Here is a 23109-nt window from a genome sequence, read left to right as displayed (position 1 = left end):
GTCCGAAGCCGGAAAGAGACTTAATAAGCAAACAGTGGAAAGGTCACAAAGTCGGCACGTACACAACTTATTAAAACGAATGTAGCAGAAACTTACGCTTCGATAGTCAGAAAGGTTCGTTATCTTATTAGGAACATTGTTCTATTTTATCGAATAGGAAGTGGGACTTTTATTAGAAAGGAATACTATAGAAATTGGTGGTTTGTTCCCACGGCAGATAAACGATAATAATTATGGTCCCAGGCTTGCTCCCTGTGGTACTCCGTGACCGTATCGTGTGTAAGCCGTAAAGTTTGCCCGATCTTAGATAACCTATGACCTGATATTAAAGCCTAAATGAAGTGAACTATGATTGTATTCATGTAACGTTTTCAAACTTGGCACTATGGAACTTAATTGAATTAAACTGATGATGGGGTTAATAAAACACTTAAGCAAGTGCAGTAATTATAAATTATAATTTCTCTTTAAAGAATAACTTTTTTTAATCAATGTATTTTGCAGATGTTATATCCTACCAAACAGGCTTTACTTTTAATCAAACGTGCGTTGTTAATTAAAGCTTGTGTGCTTATAACTTGAAATTAATTATGTAATAAAATGTAAAGTTTTTTTTTACCTTATTTATTGCGAAAAGAAATTGGCTGTATCGTGCGAATGTATAGCAAGTTCATTCACGCGACCGTTGCTCGTTGAATCGGAGAGATTACTCGTAAAGATCGGATGATATTTTACCTGCACAACTCGATAATAATAGTTGGCCTCAGGCACCGTGACAGCTGTTCGGGAGCTCACCTTTGTGTCGGGGTGTATTCAATGGACTCTTTGATTCGGCTTCTTTGATATATCTCTTACACATATTTTTCTTCCTCCCATCATAATAGACAGCTGTGTTTATTATTACTCAAATATTTCTGCCAATAAAACTGCTATTTTCAGTAGGCGGCAAAAAATATTTTCATGTTGGCTCGCAATTTATATTTTGTTTTCTTGTTGCAGAAGTGCAAGACGTGGGATGTTTCAACACTGATGACGTCTTTATTGTAAAGGTAAGGCAATATAAATAGTTATTTAGTTGTAATATAAGTCAATGTTCCGAAAGTAGCGAAGGTAGCACAAAAGTGAAACAAAACAAAATAAATATTGCTTCAATACTCGTGATGGATGGCTTGTCTTATAAAAACTTCAAGATTATTATCTGTTCCGCGAAACGGCGGTGCATTTACTTTTAGCGTTTATTTATAACAGTTTTCAAAATGTTAACAGATGTTAAATAATAAACTGGTCCACTTCGATTGCAATCTCTTTCAGTTTTAAATTGCGTACTTGGTTAATTTACTCTCTCCTTTCATTTAAGCTGCATGGATAAACAAAAATATTGATATTTCCTTCTTTATAATGTTGTTACCGATACCGATGTTATTATTATTTGTTTAAACATTTCCATGCCCCGAGGCGTCGTTAAAAATAACCATGACTTGTCTTTGACGGCCCGTTTGATATGAACCTCAATAGTTTATAGTTCACTAACAGAGGTCAACTGAGTCTGAAGTTCAGTTGCAATTTGTCATTACTAGTAGATTAATAAGTACAGTCATTATTTGCATCACGTGTAATTGATTAGAATAATAGTACGAATCATACAAATAAGGAAATCAGACTTGGTGAACATTTTGATTATTTTGTCACGTCATTTCTTCAATATATAACTCACAATCATGAATACATTACTCTTATATTTCTAGGTATAGTGATAATCGCCGGTGGGGGACTGGATGCCATAGATTCCCAGACCCCCTCCACTCAGGCGAGGTCGGAGTGCCGCTGGGCCTTTTTAGTGGGTATACCGGGAACGTTTTTACCGGGGAGTTCCACATACCCTCTCCGTCCCCGACGGGAAGGGATGCGTAATAGCATTTTTAGCCCAGCGACAAAAAAAAAAAGGTATAGTGATAATATCAAGTTTTCCATTGTTTTTGTCACATCAGGATTCAATTAGGAAGATGGGGCAATTGGTTTTAATTAAACTGTATATACTTTCGTAATCGGTCTTCAATTGACCACTATTAAAGCGAATTGAGTGCGGTCATGTTTAGGCTTTCATTGTTTGTTAAAATTTTACAATTTTTAACTGAGAAATGTTGTGCATTTCATTTAGTTCTTTATCTGCTTTCTATTTCTATTACAAATAAGTTAGGTATTTTAGCTTCTGCTTTGTAAATAAAATCATTGTTAAAGAAAGCACAATGCAGAATCATATCTTCAACAATAGTATTAATTTTGTTGCTTCACACACAACATTTATGTACGCGCATCGCATATTCAAACGCTTGCACACCGGTGTTTCCTTACGAAACGTTGCAATAGGCAGCCTGTAACTTGATTCCCAATATAATATGACATCATTGTAGGATTCGATAGGGTTCAATATATTAACTGTCAGATAACCTCGCCTGCACATCCTATTTCAAGATTCTTATCGTGTTTATAGCAACAGTGGTCACTTCGTCTTAGATAAATTCTATCTCTATTTTATTATCACAACAGTAAGTAACAAAATTAACACAGATTTTTCATCGTGAATCATGATTTTGCAAAACTCCTGACAAAGATTTTTTAACATTGCGTCATATCGTTTTCAAGAAAACAATGTAAGCGACACAGGGTTCATCTAAGATAATGCACATACGTGATGACTTGGCAAGATATTCACAAAACAGGCTTGCAGAATGAGATACGGGTTTTTCTGACTATTGCCTTCATCTCGGTGTCAATGGTGGTAATAGCCGGTCGTAAACAACAGTGAGTCAGGTCGAATTAGTTGAAATATTCTCCATAAAAATGTGACGCAATTTAGATAATATTCTCCTTTCTGCTACTACAGAAGTGATAAACACGGACGTAGGGCGACGTTGCTTAGTAAGATATTCTAAATACTCAATGTCGTCATACAGATTAACAAAAATCTTATCTAACGTTGATAAGTATACTTTTAAAGTCCAAAATTCCCATTCAGGATTGTTCGCGGAAGAAAAAAGTAGGGGCTAAAATTAATTGGAACGGTATACTGGTATTCTCGAATTTCGTTATAATATGTTTGGAGTGTGCACAAAAAGTTGTTCTACTAAATGTGCCCGCTTTAGTTATTTTTTGTGGCGCTTGCGTTGATTGTCGTCACTGATTTCTTCAATTGTGTGAAAACTTTGCTGAAGAGGTATTTTTTTATTTTTGCTTAGTTTTTATTTTATTGGGGACATTTAATTCTATCTTGCGTACATTTAATAGAGAAAATACAAGTCCGGTTTACCGAGGATGTTTTCCTGGAAGTGGCTGACTACCGGTGTTGTGCGATTAATATTAATTAAAGATTCAGATTACTATCTGCATAATACATCGAGAAGTGTCGGGGAACAGTTTAGTAATAATTACAACCGGCCATTGATATGTCTATTTCGTCTTTACCTACTGTTTTTGGACTTGTACTGTCATTAATCGTGTAAGTGTATTATTACGTATCTACTAAATGTTTCTAGAACATTGAATCCGTAGTTTAGATTAGAATAATTGATTACCTAACTACACTAGTGTCAATGTATTTACTAATACATTATTAGCACACAATGCGTAGTGAAGGTGTTTTCCATATTCACTTACACTTTTCTTCTTAAGAAAACAATAGGTGGGTTGGCGCATAAAGTAGAATAGGTCGTTTATCGTATAGTGGCAATCAACAAATCACTTTCATACGGTTTGCCAATACAGTTGCAGTTTCTGCTTTTATGGCAGAGTTTTCTTTAACTTTTGTTTTTGTTTGTCTTTGCCTTTATTTATTATTACTAATTAAAAAAATAATTTAGATATGTTCTTTCTGTTTTTTTGTTTTTCGTTCTCAATATTTTTTGGAATCTTCCGAAATTTTATTTCGATATTTTTCTTATAGCTTTATGGGTTGTAATTTTATCTTGAAATAAAGATATGTATAAATATAAATATATGTATAAACAAGAATAGTAAATTTACGCATAATTTTAATCACGTAAGCAAAGTCGGTTACAACTTTTTGCCAGTTAAATTAACGTGTGCAGATATATCATACGATGTGTTAGATTAAGCTATTAAAATGTGGACACGTGTAAAATCTTAACATAAAGATTAAAAAGATACCTACGCTTATTTTACTTAAACTAGCAAAGACAAGGACAAAGTTCAAGATACTCAAAAAAAAAGTTAAAAGATCTAAACGGTATTTCTAGTAGGACTTATGCAATAAGAAAAATCACTGGATAAATTAAAACGTTCGATAATAAATTATCTCTCATTTAATGGTTTAATTAAAATAGCTGTGATTTCTCATAACAATCCGTTTATTCATACGTTATCAGGAACGGGGTTAGTGAGGTTCAATCGCAGTGATATCGTTTACAAGGTAACGTGAAATCGCGAAGTTTCTAAAGAGCTAAGTATACATCACTATGGAATGTAGACAGATAACATATGAAAAAAAAAACAAGCGTCTTAGCAACCATAGAGTTTTGTCTGATTGATATCATCCTCTTTTATTTTTTACTATATTGAATTTACGTTATGAAAATAGTATTTGACTACTAATGTTAGAAGATAAATTAGTAGAACCAGTATTTGAAGTTTTGAAGTAATCAGCAATGTCATTGACCGCTGCTTGAATATGATGATAATGGAATATCATGCAAAGTTTATTGTCGTTTAACGATGTGTATAATTACATATTTTTCTATTTACTTGTGTATTTTTTGCCGCAGTGTATTTACAGACGATTAAGATATTAATTTAAATAAATAGAAAGAACAATGAGATATTAGTTACTTCGCGTCTTAAATGAACTTCGTGTATACTTATGTGTTCTTACATAAGAAGCACGTCATATGCATAAAAACTTGTTTTTCATATCCTTGCTTAAACTTAAGTGATATTAACCGGCTTTGACAACGTAGGTATCAACAAATTGAAAATACAGTATAAAAAATAAAAATATTAAGCTAAGCTATATACGGCAGGAAGTGCAATTTATATAATTGCTAATCAAGGTTTTCGTATACGTACTTATTATTACCTATAATTATTATTTTGTGACTAACTACGTGACAGATTTATTTATAAGAACTCTTTATAACTATCTAAATATGTACCTGAACCTCCAAAACATAATGTTATCTTTGTAAATGGAATGTAGACATTGATCCTACTTAATCCTGAATTAAATATTAATACTGGTAGATAAAAAATAAAATTTATTCAGCAGCTGCTATGGCTGCAGCAAATAAAACAAAAGACATACATTGAATATATTTCACGCCTTCTTTTTAATTAAAAGTGCTAATTTTATAATACAGTGACTTGAATAAAATGTTGGCAGTTCTTACCGTCATGTTTATAGGTTATTAAATTTATCTTTTTGTAAAAATACGTGATATAAAAATCGTATGTATGACTACTTACTTATGATTTAAATTTGGTGGCGTACGTTATACCTAAGTGAGATAACCTTGAATAATTAAGATATGAACAATCGACCTTCAGTGATAAGACAAGACTTTTGTGTTATTTAATAACTCCTCACGTATAATTACTTAGGTCTAGACGTTTAATGTTCAAATAACTAAAACAGTGATCATTGTTTCATCATTATGAGTTGGCGTATCTCTATCGTTCTGAGGTACTGATGATAGTCAGGAGTCAGGACACTTTTTGCGAGTCTAACTGTTAAATGATAGACTAATAATATTTTTCCAAATCATGATTAATCTCGGGAATTTTCGAGGACAACTTCATAATAGGTATTTTAACCACACAAAAAATTAACACTGCAAAGATTTTGCGCACTTGCAGCGTCTTTGAATCTGTATTCTTTTGTATCGCGAAGTCGACGTGCAAAAGGTCATAAGGCAACAAAAAAATAATATGCAAGTCATTGAGCGTGTTCTGTCACTATTTAGGAGGTTTCCTCCTGACACAAAACTACTGACACGTATAATCAGTTAATTGCAGCCAACCACGCATGTCCCGCATTTAATATTTCTCCTATGTTACATCATATTGTGGTCAGGAATTTCGACTTCCGTGCTTTGCATATACTAACAAAAACTGGTTATTTTTTAGGTACCTCGTTATTCGAAGTGTTATGTCAGAAACATTAATAATGAATTGACCGTGAAGTATTGGAAATTGCAACAGAAGTTTTAAACTCGCAAATCGTTTAAGAAACACGTAACAGCCACAAAGATAAAAAAAAAGTACCTATTTTAAAATATCGTCAATATGTGTAAGAAATAAGGAATAGCAGCTGGAACTTAATCAGAGTATTATTTTCTTTGATTAACCCGGAGGGCCATTAATTCCTTCCTCAGGTGGCGCTTAAACTTTTGGCGTGTTCACCTGCCGCATCCACTTAAACCCAGCTGCATTCATTTTGTGCGCACGAACCCAACCAATAATCATTAGAATGATTTGATAAAAATAATTATGGTATTCGAAATTATATAATTTAAAAGATATTGATAGATGTAAACAAAAAAGAAATCTAACAGGATTTCAGAGGTTCCTTCCAACCTTAATCGAAAAATATTTTCGATTATTTTGTCTTAGATTAGATAGCTTCCTTGGCAGGGTTAAACTCCAATAAACGTCATCGTCATTGTTATTTTATAACGTCATCATTAATGGTCTCAATGTTCACGTTTCAGTTAGTATAATTACTTTAATAATATCCTATTTAAGTTGACATTATGCCATAGTCCAAAATACATGGTCAGCAGGAATTTACCAGAGCAGTCTAAAAAATCTGCCATTTCAGTTCTTTTATATGATTTTAATTCTATGTTCGGTAGGTACCTATATTTCTCGGAATGGGTAGAAAGAATTTACGAAACAAAAATTTATTTGTTTAAGAGGAAAATCATGCGGGTTAATTCCTACGTCGGAAGATAATACTCAGAAGAGGTCATGGTTAGTTTCTGAATAATACCTCTATAGTCAACCGTCTTTATATGCAGTCTTTTGTTTATAAATTAATTTGAAGAAGACAAAAGTATGCCCAACGGCGGAGGCATAATATGACTGAGATAATGAAAAGTATGTAAGTGCTAATGATAGTCCATTATGAAGGCAAAATATATAAGGTATTTTTTTTCTAAGTTTAACGAAAATATTATGCGTTTATTGTGTATTTCAGTATTTAAGATAATGACTTTGCATACCACAAGCGACATTGAAACTGTGTACTATTAATAACTCAAGCTATAAATAACCCTTTTTGGTATTTAAATCAGTCAGTTAAATACTTTGTGAACAAACAGAAAATTGTTAATTTACCTATTTCTATTTTAAGTTTCAATTTACATACGTATTTGAAATTGATTGAAAATACGTAATCAACACGAAATACGTATTTGAAACGGCACTTTTTCTATCAAGTTTCGTCATATTAATATTATTTATGTTTATTGTTTATGTTCTACAGCATCGGTTGTATATTATTATTTAACAGGTAGGAAGTTTGACGCATTTTAACAAAAACTGGTACCTACAAATCAGGTTCTTTTTTGTTTATTAATTATTTTTAAAATCTTCGCGAGGGTTTGTTAATTGCAAGTAATAATGTAATTTTATCTGTCTAATTTTAATGACAGTGTTAGTGAATATGGGATATTACCACTTTATTAGAAGCTTCAATTTCTACTAAATGAAGAACATACGTATTTTAACTTCTAGAATTTCCCAGAGTTAAATATTAAAATTTTAAGTAGAAAATAAGATAAAATAAAAATATAAAAAAATATCCTTGTAAAATTAGGAATATTTTTGATTCTATAATATTATGTGTGAATGCAATCCTTACCCCCGTCATTTTTTAAAAAACTAGACTTAATAAAAAGTTTTCAACCAGACTCAAATTACTAACGCACTCCCAATCAAAACTTAAACAAATAATTTTTTAAACACAATAATTATCCGACTAGGTATTTTAGAGTTTATATTCCTAGCATTCCTAGTCTACTAGGCGTCTCGTAGTCTCATAAAGCTGTGTGTTGGAGTGTTGCCAGCTATCCTACTGACTTGTTATATATCGGCCCACCGTGTATTCACGTAGCTGTTATCACTGGCCCGGTGATAGTGACCCAGTCAATGATTAAGATTTGTTTTTTTTTTTTTGTTCTAGAATAATCTGGGGATTTTGAAATGTTTTTTTTTTTATATGTTGTAGTTACTACGTAGTTACAGTGACTGCCTGTTGTTATTGTCGTTACAGCCTTTTTTTATCGTCCCACTGTTGGGCACAGGCCTCCTCTCACACGGAGAAGGATTGATGACTGCCTGTTATGAAGGTTTTTTGTGATCGTGTAGAACGTCTTCGCTATGGCTCGCATAGGGTACACAAGCTTAAACATATTATGTTCCTTTGCAAGAGGATTGCTCTTTCTTAAAGGGCAATAAGACAAGCGGGTTATAAATATTATGACATCGCATTATTTAATTAAACATCTGACACAACCATTTACCTACTCATATTTACTCTCTACGTCTTATCTTAAAGTTCGGTTTTTCAATTATACATTCCATTATCTTTTCGTAATTGTTTTTTGCCTGCAAAGTCGTACGATGTCGCGGTTATTTTTATCACGTCTGTAACTTTGAGATGTGTTGCTATGTAATAGTATATAACCCTGCATAACCTGTAATTTGACAGCAAAAAGCCAAGGTTTTAAGTATTAAAATTGTGCGTCTGCGTCTGTAAACTAGTGACGTGAACTGACGTTATAAAATGTATCGACATTTAGAGGTAGATGAATTTGTTTATGATATGTCATAGGTCACGCATGGATATTTTTTGTTTAAGTTATTAATTAACAACGTTGTGTGTTTATAAGCGCTATTAAAGAAACAAAGTTCAATACAGTACCTGTTGATTTAAATCCTTGAATGATTATATTATTAGTAGCGTATTGCGTCAGTCCTTTTTCTAAGCAATAAAAAGGTGTTGTCTAGACCGTCAATAACACAATATAATATACAGATATTAAGACACAATATTCAAAAATTAAAATAAGACTACAGAACATGACAGTTGGTTCTCTATGCGGTTTTTCGTTAGCTTAGCAGTAAAAATAATGTTATACTTTGACACAGTCTTAAAATGGTTCACAACAATCCATATTCCAGAGTAATCCATTACCTTCACTTTATACTTGACCTCTATGTAATCAATGTCGTGTTTTCGCCATATCATATAACTGTGAAAAAAAGTTTAGCAATTCTGATTGTAGTTTTGGTTTGCAAACAGCCTTGTTTACGCACATCCGACGCCATGGTGCCCCAATACCGTTTATCACTATGAATTATATATAAAAATGTGTTCATCCGATATATGGAACACGATCATGTGAGACTGACATTTCTTGTAAAAATAGGTAAATATCTAGTTCTATATTTTCTATCTTGAAATGTTTGCATAGGCATTATTCTAAGCCAAATACACGGATTAGCTAATATAAACTTAGATAAGTTTTATTAAATAACTATACCTAAGTTCCACATTAGTATGCGAGTTGACGTAGAAATGAATTTATGAAAAACATTAATGAAAATAAAAATGAAATAAGAAAAACAATACCTACCATCGGTATTTTGTTTACATTATTCATTTGTAGAAACATTTATGTTATTGGAATAAACTATTTTAAAAATGACAGAAGTAGTGATGTCCTTTAACAATATCGATAAAACCAAAAAGAGCAATATTCCTGACGAATAAATTAATGTCATTCCATTTACACTAAACGTTCTCGTAGATGAAGTCAACATGTTATTCTACCCAATCCAGAAAATATACAGTTCTGTTTATTTACCAAGAAATACGAAAACACACGGAGATCAAATCAGTCGTGTGAATTACTCTCTTAATTCGCGGGTAAACATGAAGACGGATGAAAGTGAATTCGCACCATGGAGAACCGAATGACTAGTGGAGGTGCCATAACGGCCTAGGAAAAAATGCGGGTGAGCGATGGATGAGGAACGTAACTGTTTTCGCCCTTATTAGCTTTTTGGACCCGATCATGTTTTAATATACCACAAATCGTTGACAGATACCTCAAAGAAACCGAACGCCTCGTTAGTTCACCATCCACCGTACGAATTTACTCATAACTGATGACGTAACGTTTTCGTCATGTCCACCGTACGAGTTTGACCTAGCAGAAGGCGCCTGACCTACCTGTACTATAGTATCTCTGCTCATCTTTCCATACTACGTGATTCGCACGTTCGATCGTCAGTCAGCTCTCGTCAACCGATGAAGTGGCACTCGATCAAAGTGTGACATGGGGCTGTTAGCAAATTGACAGGCGTTCACAACTGGAACGAGTATCGAGTATGTTACACGATGTAGGCCATGTATTGCATGACGACATCTTTATTACGCTGAAAGATTACACTGTCTATATGATGGTTATTGTTAAGCATCGATGGGAGTGAAAAGGTTCGGTGGTATATGAAGAACCATTAATAATATCTACTGACACTTTTCTACAATTCAAGATTTCATCTTGTTGACAAAGATTCAGAAAGTCACAGCAGTGTTTGAAAATTACTATTCTGATATTATTTAGCTCTTAAAGGGTCATCATCCACTCTTTACATCACGGCTTTTTAAATATCTCCCAGACAAGTCCCTAAATAGAAGAAAAGCAATAAATTACATTCAATGACGATTAACACCTCTCGTTTCACAGTTCGTTTTCATTACTGTGGATACTGTGATACTGTGGTTGATGAAAATAATTATAGTGTCTGTGTTTATTCTTGTCATTGACGACTTAATGCGACTCGGGTGTGGTCGGCAATTTTAAGACAGATTCGATTTTTTGAGTTATTATTGAATAAGTCCTGATTAGACTTTTCTGCCGCTTTGAAATAAAGTAGGCGGTATTTATTAAGATTAAAATTGTAAAAAAATCTTTCGTGATTAATGATAAATAATCGAAATTCAAATATATGCAAATTATTCATAGAAGTAGCATAAAAAGGCGGAATCTTTTTTTCCTAAAAATAAACTATTATAGGCATTTCAGAAAAACCATTCTATTTAATAAAACAATCTACAGGATCTGTATTGAATACAGGCTATAACGAGATAATTGAATCGGGGTCAATGCCTTCAGCTTCACTGATAGCGCTATTAATAGCCGTGACTTTACAAATTACTTGATCGACCTTAATTTGATTTATAGATAACACATAAACAAGAAAACCACATTAAAGACAGATTCTTTGGCCCACTTTTGACTTGTTGTTGTTGGTAAAAATTGCAATGGAACAATAGAAAATGAACTGTTCATTAAAGTTAGTAATGACTTCGACAACACTGAAGAGAATGAATATAAAAACGTTATATTGTTAGTTGAAGATAATGAAATAAATGCAAGTTGTTCTAGCAAAGTTCTAAATGGTCAACAATTAGTTAATGACCTAATAGCACCACTAATAGATAATGAAACTGATACATCAAAGCTAATCCCATTAACGGTAACGACGCGAATCCTCCGCTTAATTGTCTGCCAATAACTGGGTAACTAGGTTAAGATTCCAAGTCTGATCATTCAACGCCGGTACACGTGGCTCTAACAATTAGCTCTTAGAAATGTGTACTTTTCTTTACCGCTCTTGGCTCCAGTCCAGCAGAAATATTGTCTCCCTCACCTTGGATACCACAAATAAAATGTGACTTTTCTCTTCGGATGCAGTGAAATCTTCAGTGTGAACCTAGTGTTTATTTCTAAAGTGGTGTTGTACAAAAGTGTCCATATTGTCACTAGTGTAAAGTGAGCGAATTACGTCAGCCTGTTGACTTCCATCGTTTTTATCTTCGTGATTTTTACTACAGTCACTTGTTTTTTCATCTCTGCCTACGTGAATGTGTTTTTCAGTAACATCGTGAGTTTGTGTTGCATTTCATGGAAGCGTATCGAGTCTCGTATCTGTGGTATGTTTATTGAATATCGTATTTTCTGAGAAAGTTTGTTCTTCTTAGCGTTCGGTCACTGCATTAATGTTAACCTGACTAGATAGGACACGAGTAACACCTTTGTAGAGGTGAGAACGTTCCTTATAAATAAGTCGGTAAATTAACAGACCACGATTATTTTTGGATGTAAATTATTTATGCACACATGTCACATTACTTTTTGATGTAGAACCAAATGCAAGTGATGGTAAACTATGGTGAATTAAAAATAAGCAATATTAAATTCTTAATTTATTATGCATATCTTTATTTTAATGAGCGCCCACGCTTCTATTAGCGTGCTCGTATTATAATTAGAGAAATAATAACTACCTAATTATAATTAGTGTAACGAGACCCACTCGAGTAGTAATGACCAGGCCACGAAGAACAAGTTTACTTGAATAATTTAGAATTTAACTTCCTACATGTAAGTTTTATGCTAATTATTATGCATTTTATGATTTACACAGCAAGTTACCGAGTTGCAATCGTGAATCTTTGGCCAATACGAACTCACGAACACACAAATTATTATTGGGTTTTAATATCTTAATTGCTATCAGAATTGTTTTAATCAGAGTCTAGTCTAGATTTGGGGTCATTGAAAAGTAATAAGATCTGCTTACCTTTCTCAAACAAAATAAATCTAAAATAAAGCTTACATTTTGCTGCCCCCTTCGATACAAATTATACTTTTGAGAGTACTTTTGAAAAAGAGTTAATAATTTTCAATAGCGCCTACTCTCAAAAGTGTCAATAGTAATGCTAGTATTTATACCAGAGTAGCAAAAGCTTTTACTGAAAGAGTCCTAATGGGACTTGATCGATTGAATAGCGACCTTATTTCTGTTGAATAAGTACTTAGACCGACTTTCACTGGTCTCTCAGTTCCTGATTTATAGGTCTAGCTTCTATACCATCATGGTCTTTTGTGTACCAATGACGTCTAGGTAGCTTGGGTAATATGGCACAAATTTCTACACAGCTCTGCGCGCCATCAATACCAACCGGACTTTTGGTCCTAAGTTCCCATTTGGTCCTTTTTCCACAACAAGAGTGTAATGTTCGTGAGGATCGAACCATGAACTAAACCCAGTTATGAATTGCAAATGATTCGCTATTTCTCATAATGATACTCCGATATCGACCGAGCCAACTCGGAAACACTCGGTGTTTTACGACAGAATGCGCGGACGCATAAAACAGTCGCCATTAATGCGGGAAAGTAAAGGCCCGATTGGGTGTTTTATTGCTTCAAAGAAACCCTGGGTATTATTGCACTCGAGTTTGTACTTAGAGCTTTCAAGCTTAATACATATCTTGAGAGCATATTCAAAACTATCAAAATGTTTCTTTATAGTTGTGATTGTTTTCTCAGTTACGTTACAGGAACGAATCGAAATTTTGTGTGGTCTATATTCCTGGATATGACCTTATGTCCATCGATATGAAATTCGCTTGAAGTGGTGTTTACGAAAACGAACTTAAAGAAGATGAACTTCATTAGTAGGTAAAGTTCTAGTGAATTTTATATAAGGTATGAATTTAAAGATCAAGGAAGGTTATTGACAGTGACGCTATACATATATCTTACGCGGTAGACGACGAGTTAAAACCGATCATGTTTTCACAGACTTGAATACTGCATTAATCCGTTTCACAGAACTCATCAAACAGCATTGTTTCGAACGCCAATTATTTACAAACTGTCTGATCAATGAAAAAGTCAATACGTGCCTGAAAAATGTACCTGCGACGCTTATTGTGATACATTCTCATATTGCGAAAACACGATGTATGACTTGGCGTATTGGCTTCGAACTCATGAACTGATTGAGTCAGTATGCAATCATCCTGTTTTAGTTGTATGCGCTGCAACATTTTATGTCGACATTAAAAGCCCATGTAAAAGGTTTATAGTGATAAGTTGCGTTTTATGTTTATTAAAATGAATTAATTAGATACAATCCAGAATCGATGTATCAAGTATGTACGTACGAGTGAATCCGTGGAATTTCATTTGTTTTTCTTAACATGGAGGTCAAATGAGCTGTTAATAAACGTCAGCAGGTTCGTGCAAATCACGGTAATGTACAATCTATTTCCTGAAGCGCTTATAGTAATGGCAGGGAAATCGCGGGACTCTTGCGTCGGTACATTTATCTCAGAATTTATTGGCTGCCGGCCCACGCGCTGGTTAATGGATAGAGTTGTAACCAACGTAAATATATGCGAGATTCAAGTGCATAAAAACTAAATATTTATCGGTGAAGGTGAAGTAATACGTACTTTGTATCTTTAGATAATTTTAAATACTTCCTAACTAATTTATTTTGTTTTATTTCGTACCACTTAATAGTCGTAAACTGCAGGATGTGAATTTATGCAATAGTCCTGCTTATTTCATACTGACCTGTTCAAAACCAGTACGGCACATGCACATTCGAGTGTCGAAACTAAAGCAGCTGCACTTTTATACAATACTACATTCTAAAGATTTGATTTACTGATTATATACGTATGTAGACAGTAGGTCAGTAGATTGCTTAAATCTATAATCGTAGGTAATTCGGTCCAAAATTGTAAAGTACTTAAGTTGTAGGTTTGAATGCCTTATTATTGCAATTTTATTTCGACCACATCGTCGTTTACCATGAGGTGAGATAGCCTATTGACAGTTAAAAAAAAGTAGGTTCTACTTTCGAATTCAAAAACAAAACACTTTCGGGTTTTCATTGTCCTAAGGTCTTCAAGCCAATACATGTATCATATTAACGCCTATCATTGCACATGTAACTCAGTGTACTCAACATAAGTTTTAAACCTATGTAGGCACCTATAGCTCAGATCCAGTTTTCCAATGTTCGCAGCTGAGTGGGCAGTTGGTGTCGGGTTCAGTCCCCGGCTAATGCTTGCTATTTGTACGACCAACCTGTTGATGTTTTGCTTGGCATAATAGGTTTTTTCATTGTGGATATTCCCTACTAAATTTCTTATTTCAAATAAATATTAACTCAATTTTTCTTTAGGAAATCATCATATCATCATCCTCCTGCCCCTATCCTTGGGATATATTTGGGATCGGCGCAGCATGTTTTCTCCTTCCATACTCTCTATCTGCCGTCATCTCACAAGTAACATATTTCTGACCATATCTACTTTCACACAATCCACCTATCGTTTCTTTGGTCTTCCTCTTCCACTATATCCATCCACGTTCATACTCATCACCTTCCTCACAACATGATTTTTATTCCTCCGCATCACATGCCCATACCATGACAGCCGGTTCATGCAAATAATGAAAGACAATTTTACACCCTGTAAATACATATAACAGTGAGCTATTAAAAGCTATCAACAGCTTCAACAACTACACTACCCTTATATAGCAAATAACAATTGCTCACAAACTTATTAGGAAGCCTGCTATCTTATACATGAGACCTAATTAAAATACAGGCGCCAATAAATGACTGGTACTTGTAATTAATACGAGTTAGCTCTATATGGGCTATCTATCATCGGAGGGAATTACACAGGATCGACTTTTGGACTTGGAATAACCGATCGTGCTTTGTTTTTATTTTGTGGTCACACTGTTGATAATGAGACCTGTTTTGAACTGTGTAAAAACCTATTGTGGAAAAGTTTTTAATAGATTCTTTTGCTTGTTTCCTCTCTGCGTGAAGTTAAAGAGGAAATTTTGAATGATAATTCTGGGTACTTATCTCCTACCCAAATTGAGATCATATTTTTTATTTGCTTAAGTGTCCTTATTTTTTTCTTTCCTAAACGATTTTATTTGTTTAATTAAACGAACATTCAAACAATACCGCTATTATAAATACTTATTCAGTGGGAATTACGAATATCCTTTGTTTTGCAAAATATTTTTTCTATGCCCATGTTTTCTTTCTAAATACTGGATAGCTTCACAAGATGCCGTGGGAAACGAATAAGGATATAAACACACATAACAAATGGTAGAAATCTGCATGATTTATTGGTGTTTTGACGGACAATCACTTATCACCGGGCCCGGTTTGCCTATGGATATCTGAAGCTGAATCCGACGCTTTCTTTTGGCAAAAGCTTTTCATCTTTCTTATCTTGGTGTCCGTTTCATCTTTCATAGTATTTACCAATAGGTATATCAAGTAAATGTTTGTATATCTTCAAAATAAATGTCCACAATTCGACGTTGATTCTTTGAATTCTGAAAACTTGGCATTTTGACTTTAATAATAATTTTATTCAATTTCAAGCCGCGATTAAAGGAGTTTCTCGAAACATATTGTTATTCGATTTAATATAGAATAATTACTTCAATAAACAAGTTCAATATTTAGCAACAGATCGTACCCAAGTAGGACAGAACTACAATGCGTTCAGTTCATATTGCTTACATTACAGTCGCAAGGCTGACTGACTGCAGTACCTCTGTGTGAGTGCACGCACACATGCTCAGAGGTGGGCTCATAAATCAAGCCAATCTGCCTTATGTTTGCTTAACAGAAGGTAAACAATAACTATTTTCAGGACTTCAATGTTGAATATCGCATTACGAAAGCGATTATATGGTGGTGGCCTTTTGGCTTCCTATATGAGGTTGATTGATGGAGTCTTCTTGATAATGTTGGCCGTCCATCTTCTCCAAATTAGGGTGTAATTCTGATGTCGGTGACTTTATTAGTGTTTTGGTTTTGGGTTTCGAGATGGCATGATGAGGTTGTTACGTCATGTTCAATCACACGGGTTGGTGAAATGTAAGGGTATCGTGTTTATTTAAATTTTGCACGATGCCGATGGCTTCCGTGTATGATTTTACAAGGCATTGTACAGAAGATGCTCAGCTGATATAACTTTACTAATTGTTTCAATAATCTGTAAAAGGTATTTAAATCTCATTAGTGCACCGAAAGAAAATGACAAAAGCAAATGATTATATTTTTCTTAGCCAAATATTAAAAACGTAAGCAAACCTTCCAAAAACTGATATTATTGACTTGCCATATTAATCCAAGGTTTATTTAACCACGGCGTTCTCACTTTAAGTAAAATGCATGTGATAAATCTCCGAATGCGCTTGCCAAGGCAAAAACAATAAGAAATAATTTACACGCGTTAATAAATTGGCAACACTCAAAAGAAGCGTCGGAAGCTTTTAGGTCGTTTCACACTGTCCATGTCTTTCTGACGTTGTACTTGTTGCATAAAACAGTAAAGGTCAGACATTTAAGCCGACTGTTATGAGACCATGTCCGAGCATTGAATTCATTTTTAAATACTGCATTAAACACGCAGATGTTAAGTCAGTTTACATAATTTCTGTCGTCTTGAACGTGAATCATGCAAGACTACTGAGTGGGTTTCGATACAGCCTTATAAATATTTGATTCGCATCTCAATCTGTTATGGATTAAATCACTATAATATTTATTGAAGATCTATATTCAAAAGTCATGGACGGACAGATATTTCACGTTTAATTTATCAGAGATTGAGTGGATGCAAATTGTAGGTACCTATGCTTAACAAAAAAGATATTGTATTCATTCGTCAAATGTCGCTGTATAAAGGCCGGATATAAATGCGCATAATTATATTCTCACTTACTAAAGGTGTTTTTATTTAAATCTCTTTTAATCGCCCTGCATCTGTTGCATTGACAGACGTATGACATTTCAGACCCACGGTCGCCCAGTGCGAGTCTGGCGTCTGCAACCTTGTCGTCGTGAGTCAGACCTTTCGTCATTGTGTTCTACCCCTTATTTATTGATATTGCCATAATTTTAATATCATGGCCCTGTTTTATCAATGAGTGAGTCATTTGTTTATGTATTCAGTTTTACTGATATGCGTAAAGGTTTGTATTGCCCTTTTATAGTTATCGCGTTTATTAATTCTTAAAAAAAATCTTGTGTTGTAGGTCAACTGAATTTAGTTAGAATTAATTCGTGTTACATTATCCAGTTTATCTCTTATCGTCATCTATTTTTACTTATATTTGTATAATAATTGGTCATATTAAAATTTTAAAGTTAAAAGTATACCTACTGTGATAAAAATATAATAATTCAACCTTGTACCTCGACAAATACGTGTTTCCTACAATAAACAGTTGAAACTATAAATTAAATTATTTTTTACAAATCCTTGGACGGAAATTAATTTAAAACGTTTATTTCAAGGTTTATCTAATAGAGGTTAATGTCCGCGATGAAATACACGTAACTACTTTAAGGCTTTTAACTTATGACCCCCTAATGATATTTGTGACAATAGGCCTTAGGTATTTTACCGGTAATAATACTGTTGTACGTCGTACATGCTGGGTTTTCCCAATGGCGTCAAGTGTAAGAATTAATTACTTTTCTTAACGTTAAAACCGCAAAATAACGAAATAAAAATTCTTAAACGCAGCAATTTCCAAATCTGCCGCTTCCACTAATCTACCTAATTTAACATTCAACCTACATGCACAAAATCCAAATGCATATTCAACCTTGAGAGTTCATCAAAGTCAATTCCCAAAGCTGAAAATATTCGTGTTCTATTGCGCAATATTACTCCCTCTGGGTCCAAACAATACACCCACGTTCAACGCGACCATTTGACATCACATTCGCACAAATGGGTAACTATCCACTTCCTAGCTGGGTAACATTGAACCACTTCTTCGAGCGGCCAAGTGCACCGAGGATGTTATTACTCGGACCAAAATAGAACAAATTTAAAATTAGGTTATTAACGTTGTGATGTGAATTTGGCAGGGAAATGTGGACTTTGAGAACGAAATAGAGTTCGATTGTTTTCATTCAGCATTTATCCTTAAATTGATGAAGATATTCTTAGGAATTGTAATGAGATATTTTATACGGAACGTTAATAGAAATGAAGAGTTCCATGCTGTTGATGTTCATTTGTTTCTACTGCTAAAGTTTTAAATCTTTCTAAGCTTTAATATGTAAAACTGGTCTACACAAATTACAAAGATCCATTAAGTAAATATTGAAATAGAACTTGAACATAAAACTGGTTTTTAAGGTTGTCATTTTAAAAACCTGAATTGATGCAAGCTTTTCTATGTTTAAGCATACATTAAAGATTACGGAATAATAGCTAATTTAAATGAATAAAGTTGCAAGTTAAAGATTAGCATCGTTAAATTAAGTTGCACATGGAGACGAAAATTAAATATCTTTATATAGGCATACGGTTCTTATGTACGAAGTTCCAAGAAACATAAGAATGTGGAGAGAAATAAACGCGTAGCTGAGACTAGTGAGCTCTGGCCATTGCTGGCACACTCTAAACCTGTGCAAAACTTTATAGCCCATCGTAGTCCAGAAGCCGTTATCTATGAAAGGAAACGCGTAGATTCAAATTGCCGTCTAACTGCAGTTGCAATAATTGGAGAGGTGGAGACTGTAATAGACCGCAGGGGACCGTTTGCCCGTATGTTATTCTGTCCTATATTTAGCTGACAGTTCGCGAGCAGGGATGTTGTGATTTATATAATAGTCAGATGACCGACCGGTCGTCCTACCTATAATCCGCCTCTGCAACGAATATCACCTCGTGTAACTTTATTTGCATTGATAAAATATATGCGGCTGATATTTAATACTACACGACCGCTGACAGATTAACGCTAAAACATATGGACGTTTTTCACCGCACGTCATGTAAGCGTCACAATTGTTAACAAGATCAACAGACAACGCCCATTATTGTATTATCAATGATTATTAAATGAGAATTTGTTAGATTGAAACTTAATGAGGTTTTTTCTTTAATTCCAGGTGCTGAGTTCAAGTCAAGATGACGTGGCTTCGTGTGTCTGCGTGCTTCTTGGCTCTGTCTGTGCTGTTCGCACCGATCTTAGCAGCGGTGTGCCCCGATGGGTGTGTTTGCAACACCACTAGAGATGGCCTCCACCGCGCCACCTGCAGCAGCCTCCCCGAATTGCACAAGTTCACCCTCCGCCAGAAACATCACAACATCAACATTCTCGATCTGTCGCACAACAACATTACAAAACTTAACCACGAGCTCGACCGGCTTACAGAAGTTGTCACACTAGATCTCTCAACGAACGGCATCCAGACGCTGAACAAATTCTTCCATAATGCAAAAAAATTAGTGCATCTTAATCTAGCTAATAACAGGATACAAAAGCTTTCCTTCGTACATCTTCCTTCAAGCGTTAGTTCATTAGATTTAACTAACAACCTATTGAAAGATGTGCCTTCTGATCTAGGACATTTAGCAGCATTAGAACATCTCGAAATGGAGGGTAACCCTCTTGATTGTTCATGTGAAAACTTATTGGCACGCGACCGTTTGCTCGTTGCAAACGTTTATATAGATAATGTCAAATGTGCCTCGCCTTCGAGGTTTAAAGGTAAATCCTGGTTAGAACTGAAATCGAAGGATATCTGCAAAGTTCCTAAAACAGATAACAATTTCATGGATATGATGATGGGAGACCAGCCTTTAGATGCTGTTCAAATAGGCCAAGAGACCACGGCTTTAAAATCTATGCCACTAGTAGCCAAAAGTGATTTAGATGACGGAAATGTGATACAAGGAAGTGATGCTGTAGAAGATGATGATCAACTTCAGTTTTTAAAAGTGGGTCATAATTCGTCACCGTCTCCGTATAGCCACATTGAAGGTTCGGGCGATGGTGGAGATGCTGAGCATACTACAGAGATTCTATTCCTGGAACCAAAAATGGAACGAAAACTCGATAAAGAACTTTTAGCCACTGATGAGGTTATAGCCGCCGAAACTGACCCAACTACTGAAGATCCAATTGAAGGATCTGGAGAGGGTTCAGGTTTTCTGCCATTTGGTATCATATCGGATCATAATATAATTGATGAAACCACCACGGCCACTTATGAAGATTTAAGCCCAGAACCAGTTCATCGCCTTATTGATAACGAAGATGAAAACAAATCGAGTACTGAATATCCTATGTACCCACGTATCACAAACCTTTACCAAGGTGATCCTAAATGGAATGAAGAAACCACTCCAAAGCCTACGACGGAAAAAATGGTGACATCGTCTACAGCGCGTGATACTACTATATCAGAACAAATCCGAGTAACTCATGCATCAGAGGTGCATGGACAACTCCCTGCAGATAACGAAAACCAGGCTCCTCACAAAACAGGAACGTATGTTTGTATAGCCATTATTGTAATATTGCTAGTTGGATTAATTGGATTTGCAATAATCAAAGGGCAAATGAGAAAACGAAGAGACAGAAGGCTTCTAAGGCAACAAAAGAGAGACGTAGAAAAGGCATCAAAAGAAATGGTCGATATGAATAAATCTCTGCTAGGCAAGCCAGCTGGTTTAGAAACCCCTGTTGATAAGAAAGTTAATGGAAAATACGAACTAGTCCCAACACATGAAACACCCCAGAAGAAAGGTGAAAATGGAGATCTAGGTAATGGTGTAAGCCATGGCAATAACAATGGCGTGAGAACTGATAGTCCAAGAGACACAAATCAAAATAAGAGTAGTTCTAGGGACAATAATTTAGCAGATGATAAGCTACAACAACATGAAACATCTTTTGATTCTGAACCTGCGTCACCTGACTCTAGGAAGGATACTAATTCGTTATCAAGTGAAGATATTTTTGTACCTATCAATGATGATGATACTCCCAAACTAAACGGCACTCGCGACTCTGATATATCTCAGCCTCTCATAAATGGGGACCAAAACACTGATTCTGACTTCTTATCACCGTCTCGCGAATACGTGCCTGTGTACTCGCCCGACATGGGACGAGTACGTATAAAGATGACGGAGATGCCTAAACCTAAAACACCTGTACTAGTCACCAGAAGTAGGTCGAATGCTGGAGACATCATCATAACTCCATCAGATGCGGTCAAGTCTACCACTTGAAATCCGGCCACAGTTGCAAGGACAATAACACTTTGTGTATATCTGTGTCAAACAGCAAACACTTCACTATTGGCGAAATACTGTGATTATATTGTGCGTGTAGTTAGGTCAAATCTCGAGTGTGAAGGATTGAAATCGATTCATTGGAGCGTGTGTAAGTCTAGAACCTTTGCTGCCAAAGTGTGTTTGTAGTCGACAGTGCCTTTATTTTAACATTGTTAGTGGTATAATATATTTATAAAAATATATTGCGCAATAAGTAATAAAAATATTTTTATACGTGTAAAAAGTGTTGCCATGTTCATGATAGTTGTAATTGTCTTGTTAGTAATACATGAAATTCATATTGTAGGTCTTCTACGATGATACGAGTATCGACCGATCCATGTTGTTGTACAAACATTGTGTTCTGTGTTTCTGTTCGGTACGCCTATCCTGCGTTATCTATATGTATAGTATAATGGGGTACAATTCTTGAATTGTTAAATTTCAATGGTTGTGTACTTACTTCTACCCTGAGAATATTTATCTAAACAGTAATGTATAACAACGTAAGCTCCAACTGGCTATGTTTAGTTATTGTTTTCTCATTTTCTATGGAGAGATTCATTCTTTCATGGTCTGGCTAAGCATAAGTTCCTTAGTAATTTTATTGAGTTTAGATTTTAAGAATGTGATACCATTTATTATAAGTAATCTGAACTATTTTCCATGTATGTATATAACAATTCAAATTCGTGTATATTTCGTAGATCTTTTTTATGAATTATTTTATTTTGTAACTAAGCAACTGCTTTTAAATTAATTACTCTATATCTTTATGCTTTTACTGACCTAATTTAAATTATGATAATGAATAGTAAACTGTTAAACGTATCAACATTTTAATAGAAATTAAAAATCAGATTTTTAGGAATTTATGAACAAAACCGAACAATAAATAGTTCAGTAAGCAAATATAAATTTAATGTATTTTTATTTCGAAACTATTTTACGATATAAATGGTTGAATCAAGTTTTTCTTTGTTTTAATGTCTCTGCCCTGATCCTTCAATTTCTTAAAACTCCATGAACGTATAACGATGGTAAAGTCTGAAGGTAAAAGAGCAAAAGTTGTGCTTGCTGTTCTG

At 34.5% G+C, this 23109-nt stretch overlaps 1 protein-coding gene across 3 annotated transcripts in view; it reads left to right on the top strand.

Moving 5' to 3' along the window:
• The window catches only part of LOC110383857 (protein windpipe), a 47070-nt gene extending 24075 nt beyond the window's left edge, over positions 1-22995 (top strand). The window contains exons 2-3 of one of the 3 annotated variants that reach the window (XM_021344797.3): positions 1000-1049; positions 19849-22995. In XM_021344797.3, the coding sequence (XP_021200472.1) occupies positions 19868-21979 (2112 nt within the window). In that variant the 5' untranslated portion in view covers positions 1000-1049; positions 19849-19867 and the 3' untranslated portion in view covers positions 21980-22995. Of the gene's footprint in view, positions 1-999; positions 1050-3192; positions 3215-11995; positions 12017-19848 lie in introns of those variants that run through there. The other 2 variants (XM_049835961.2, XM_049835962.2) reach the window with 2 other exon arrangements.
• The last annotated feature ends 114 nt before the right edge of the window (positions 22996-23109 follow it).

The sequence above is a fragment of the Helicoverpa armigera genome, chromosome 3, assembly GCF_030705265.1.
Source record: "Helicoverpa armigera isolate CAAS_96S chromosome 3, ASM3070526v1, whole genome shotgun sequence".
In the NCBI taxonomy this organism is placed as follows: Eukaryota; Metazoa; Arthropoda; class Insecta; order Lepidoptera; family Noctuidae; genus Helicoverpa; species Helicoverpa armigera.
The sequence above is the reverse complement of the archived record's forward strand: the minus strand, read 5'-3'. Positions and strand labels throughout refer to the sequence as shown.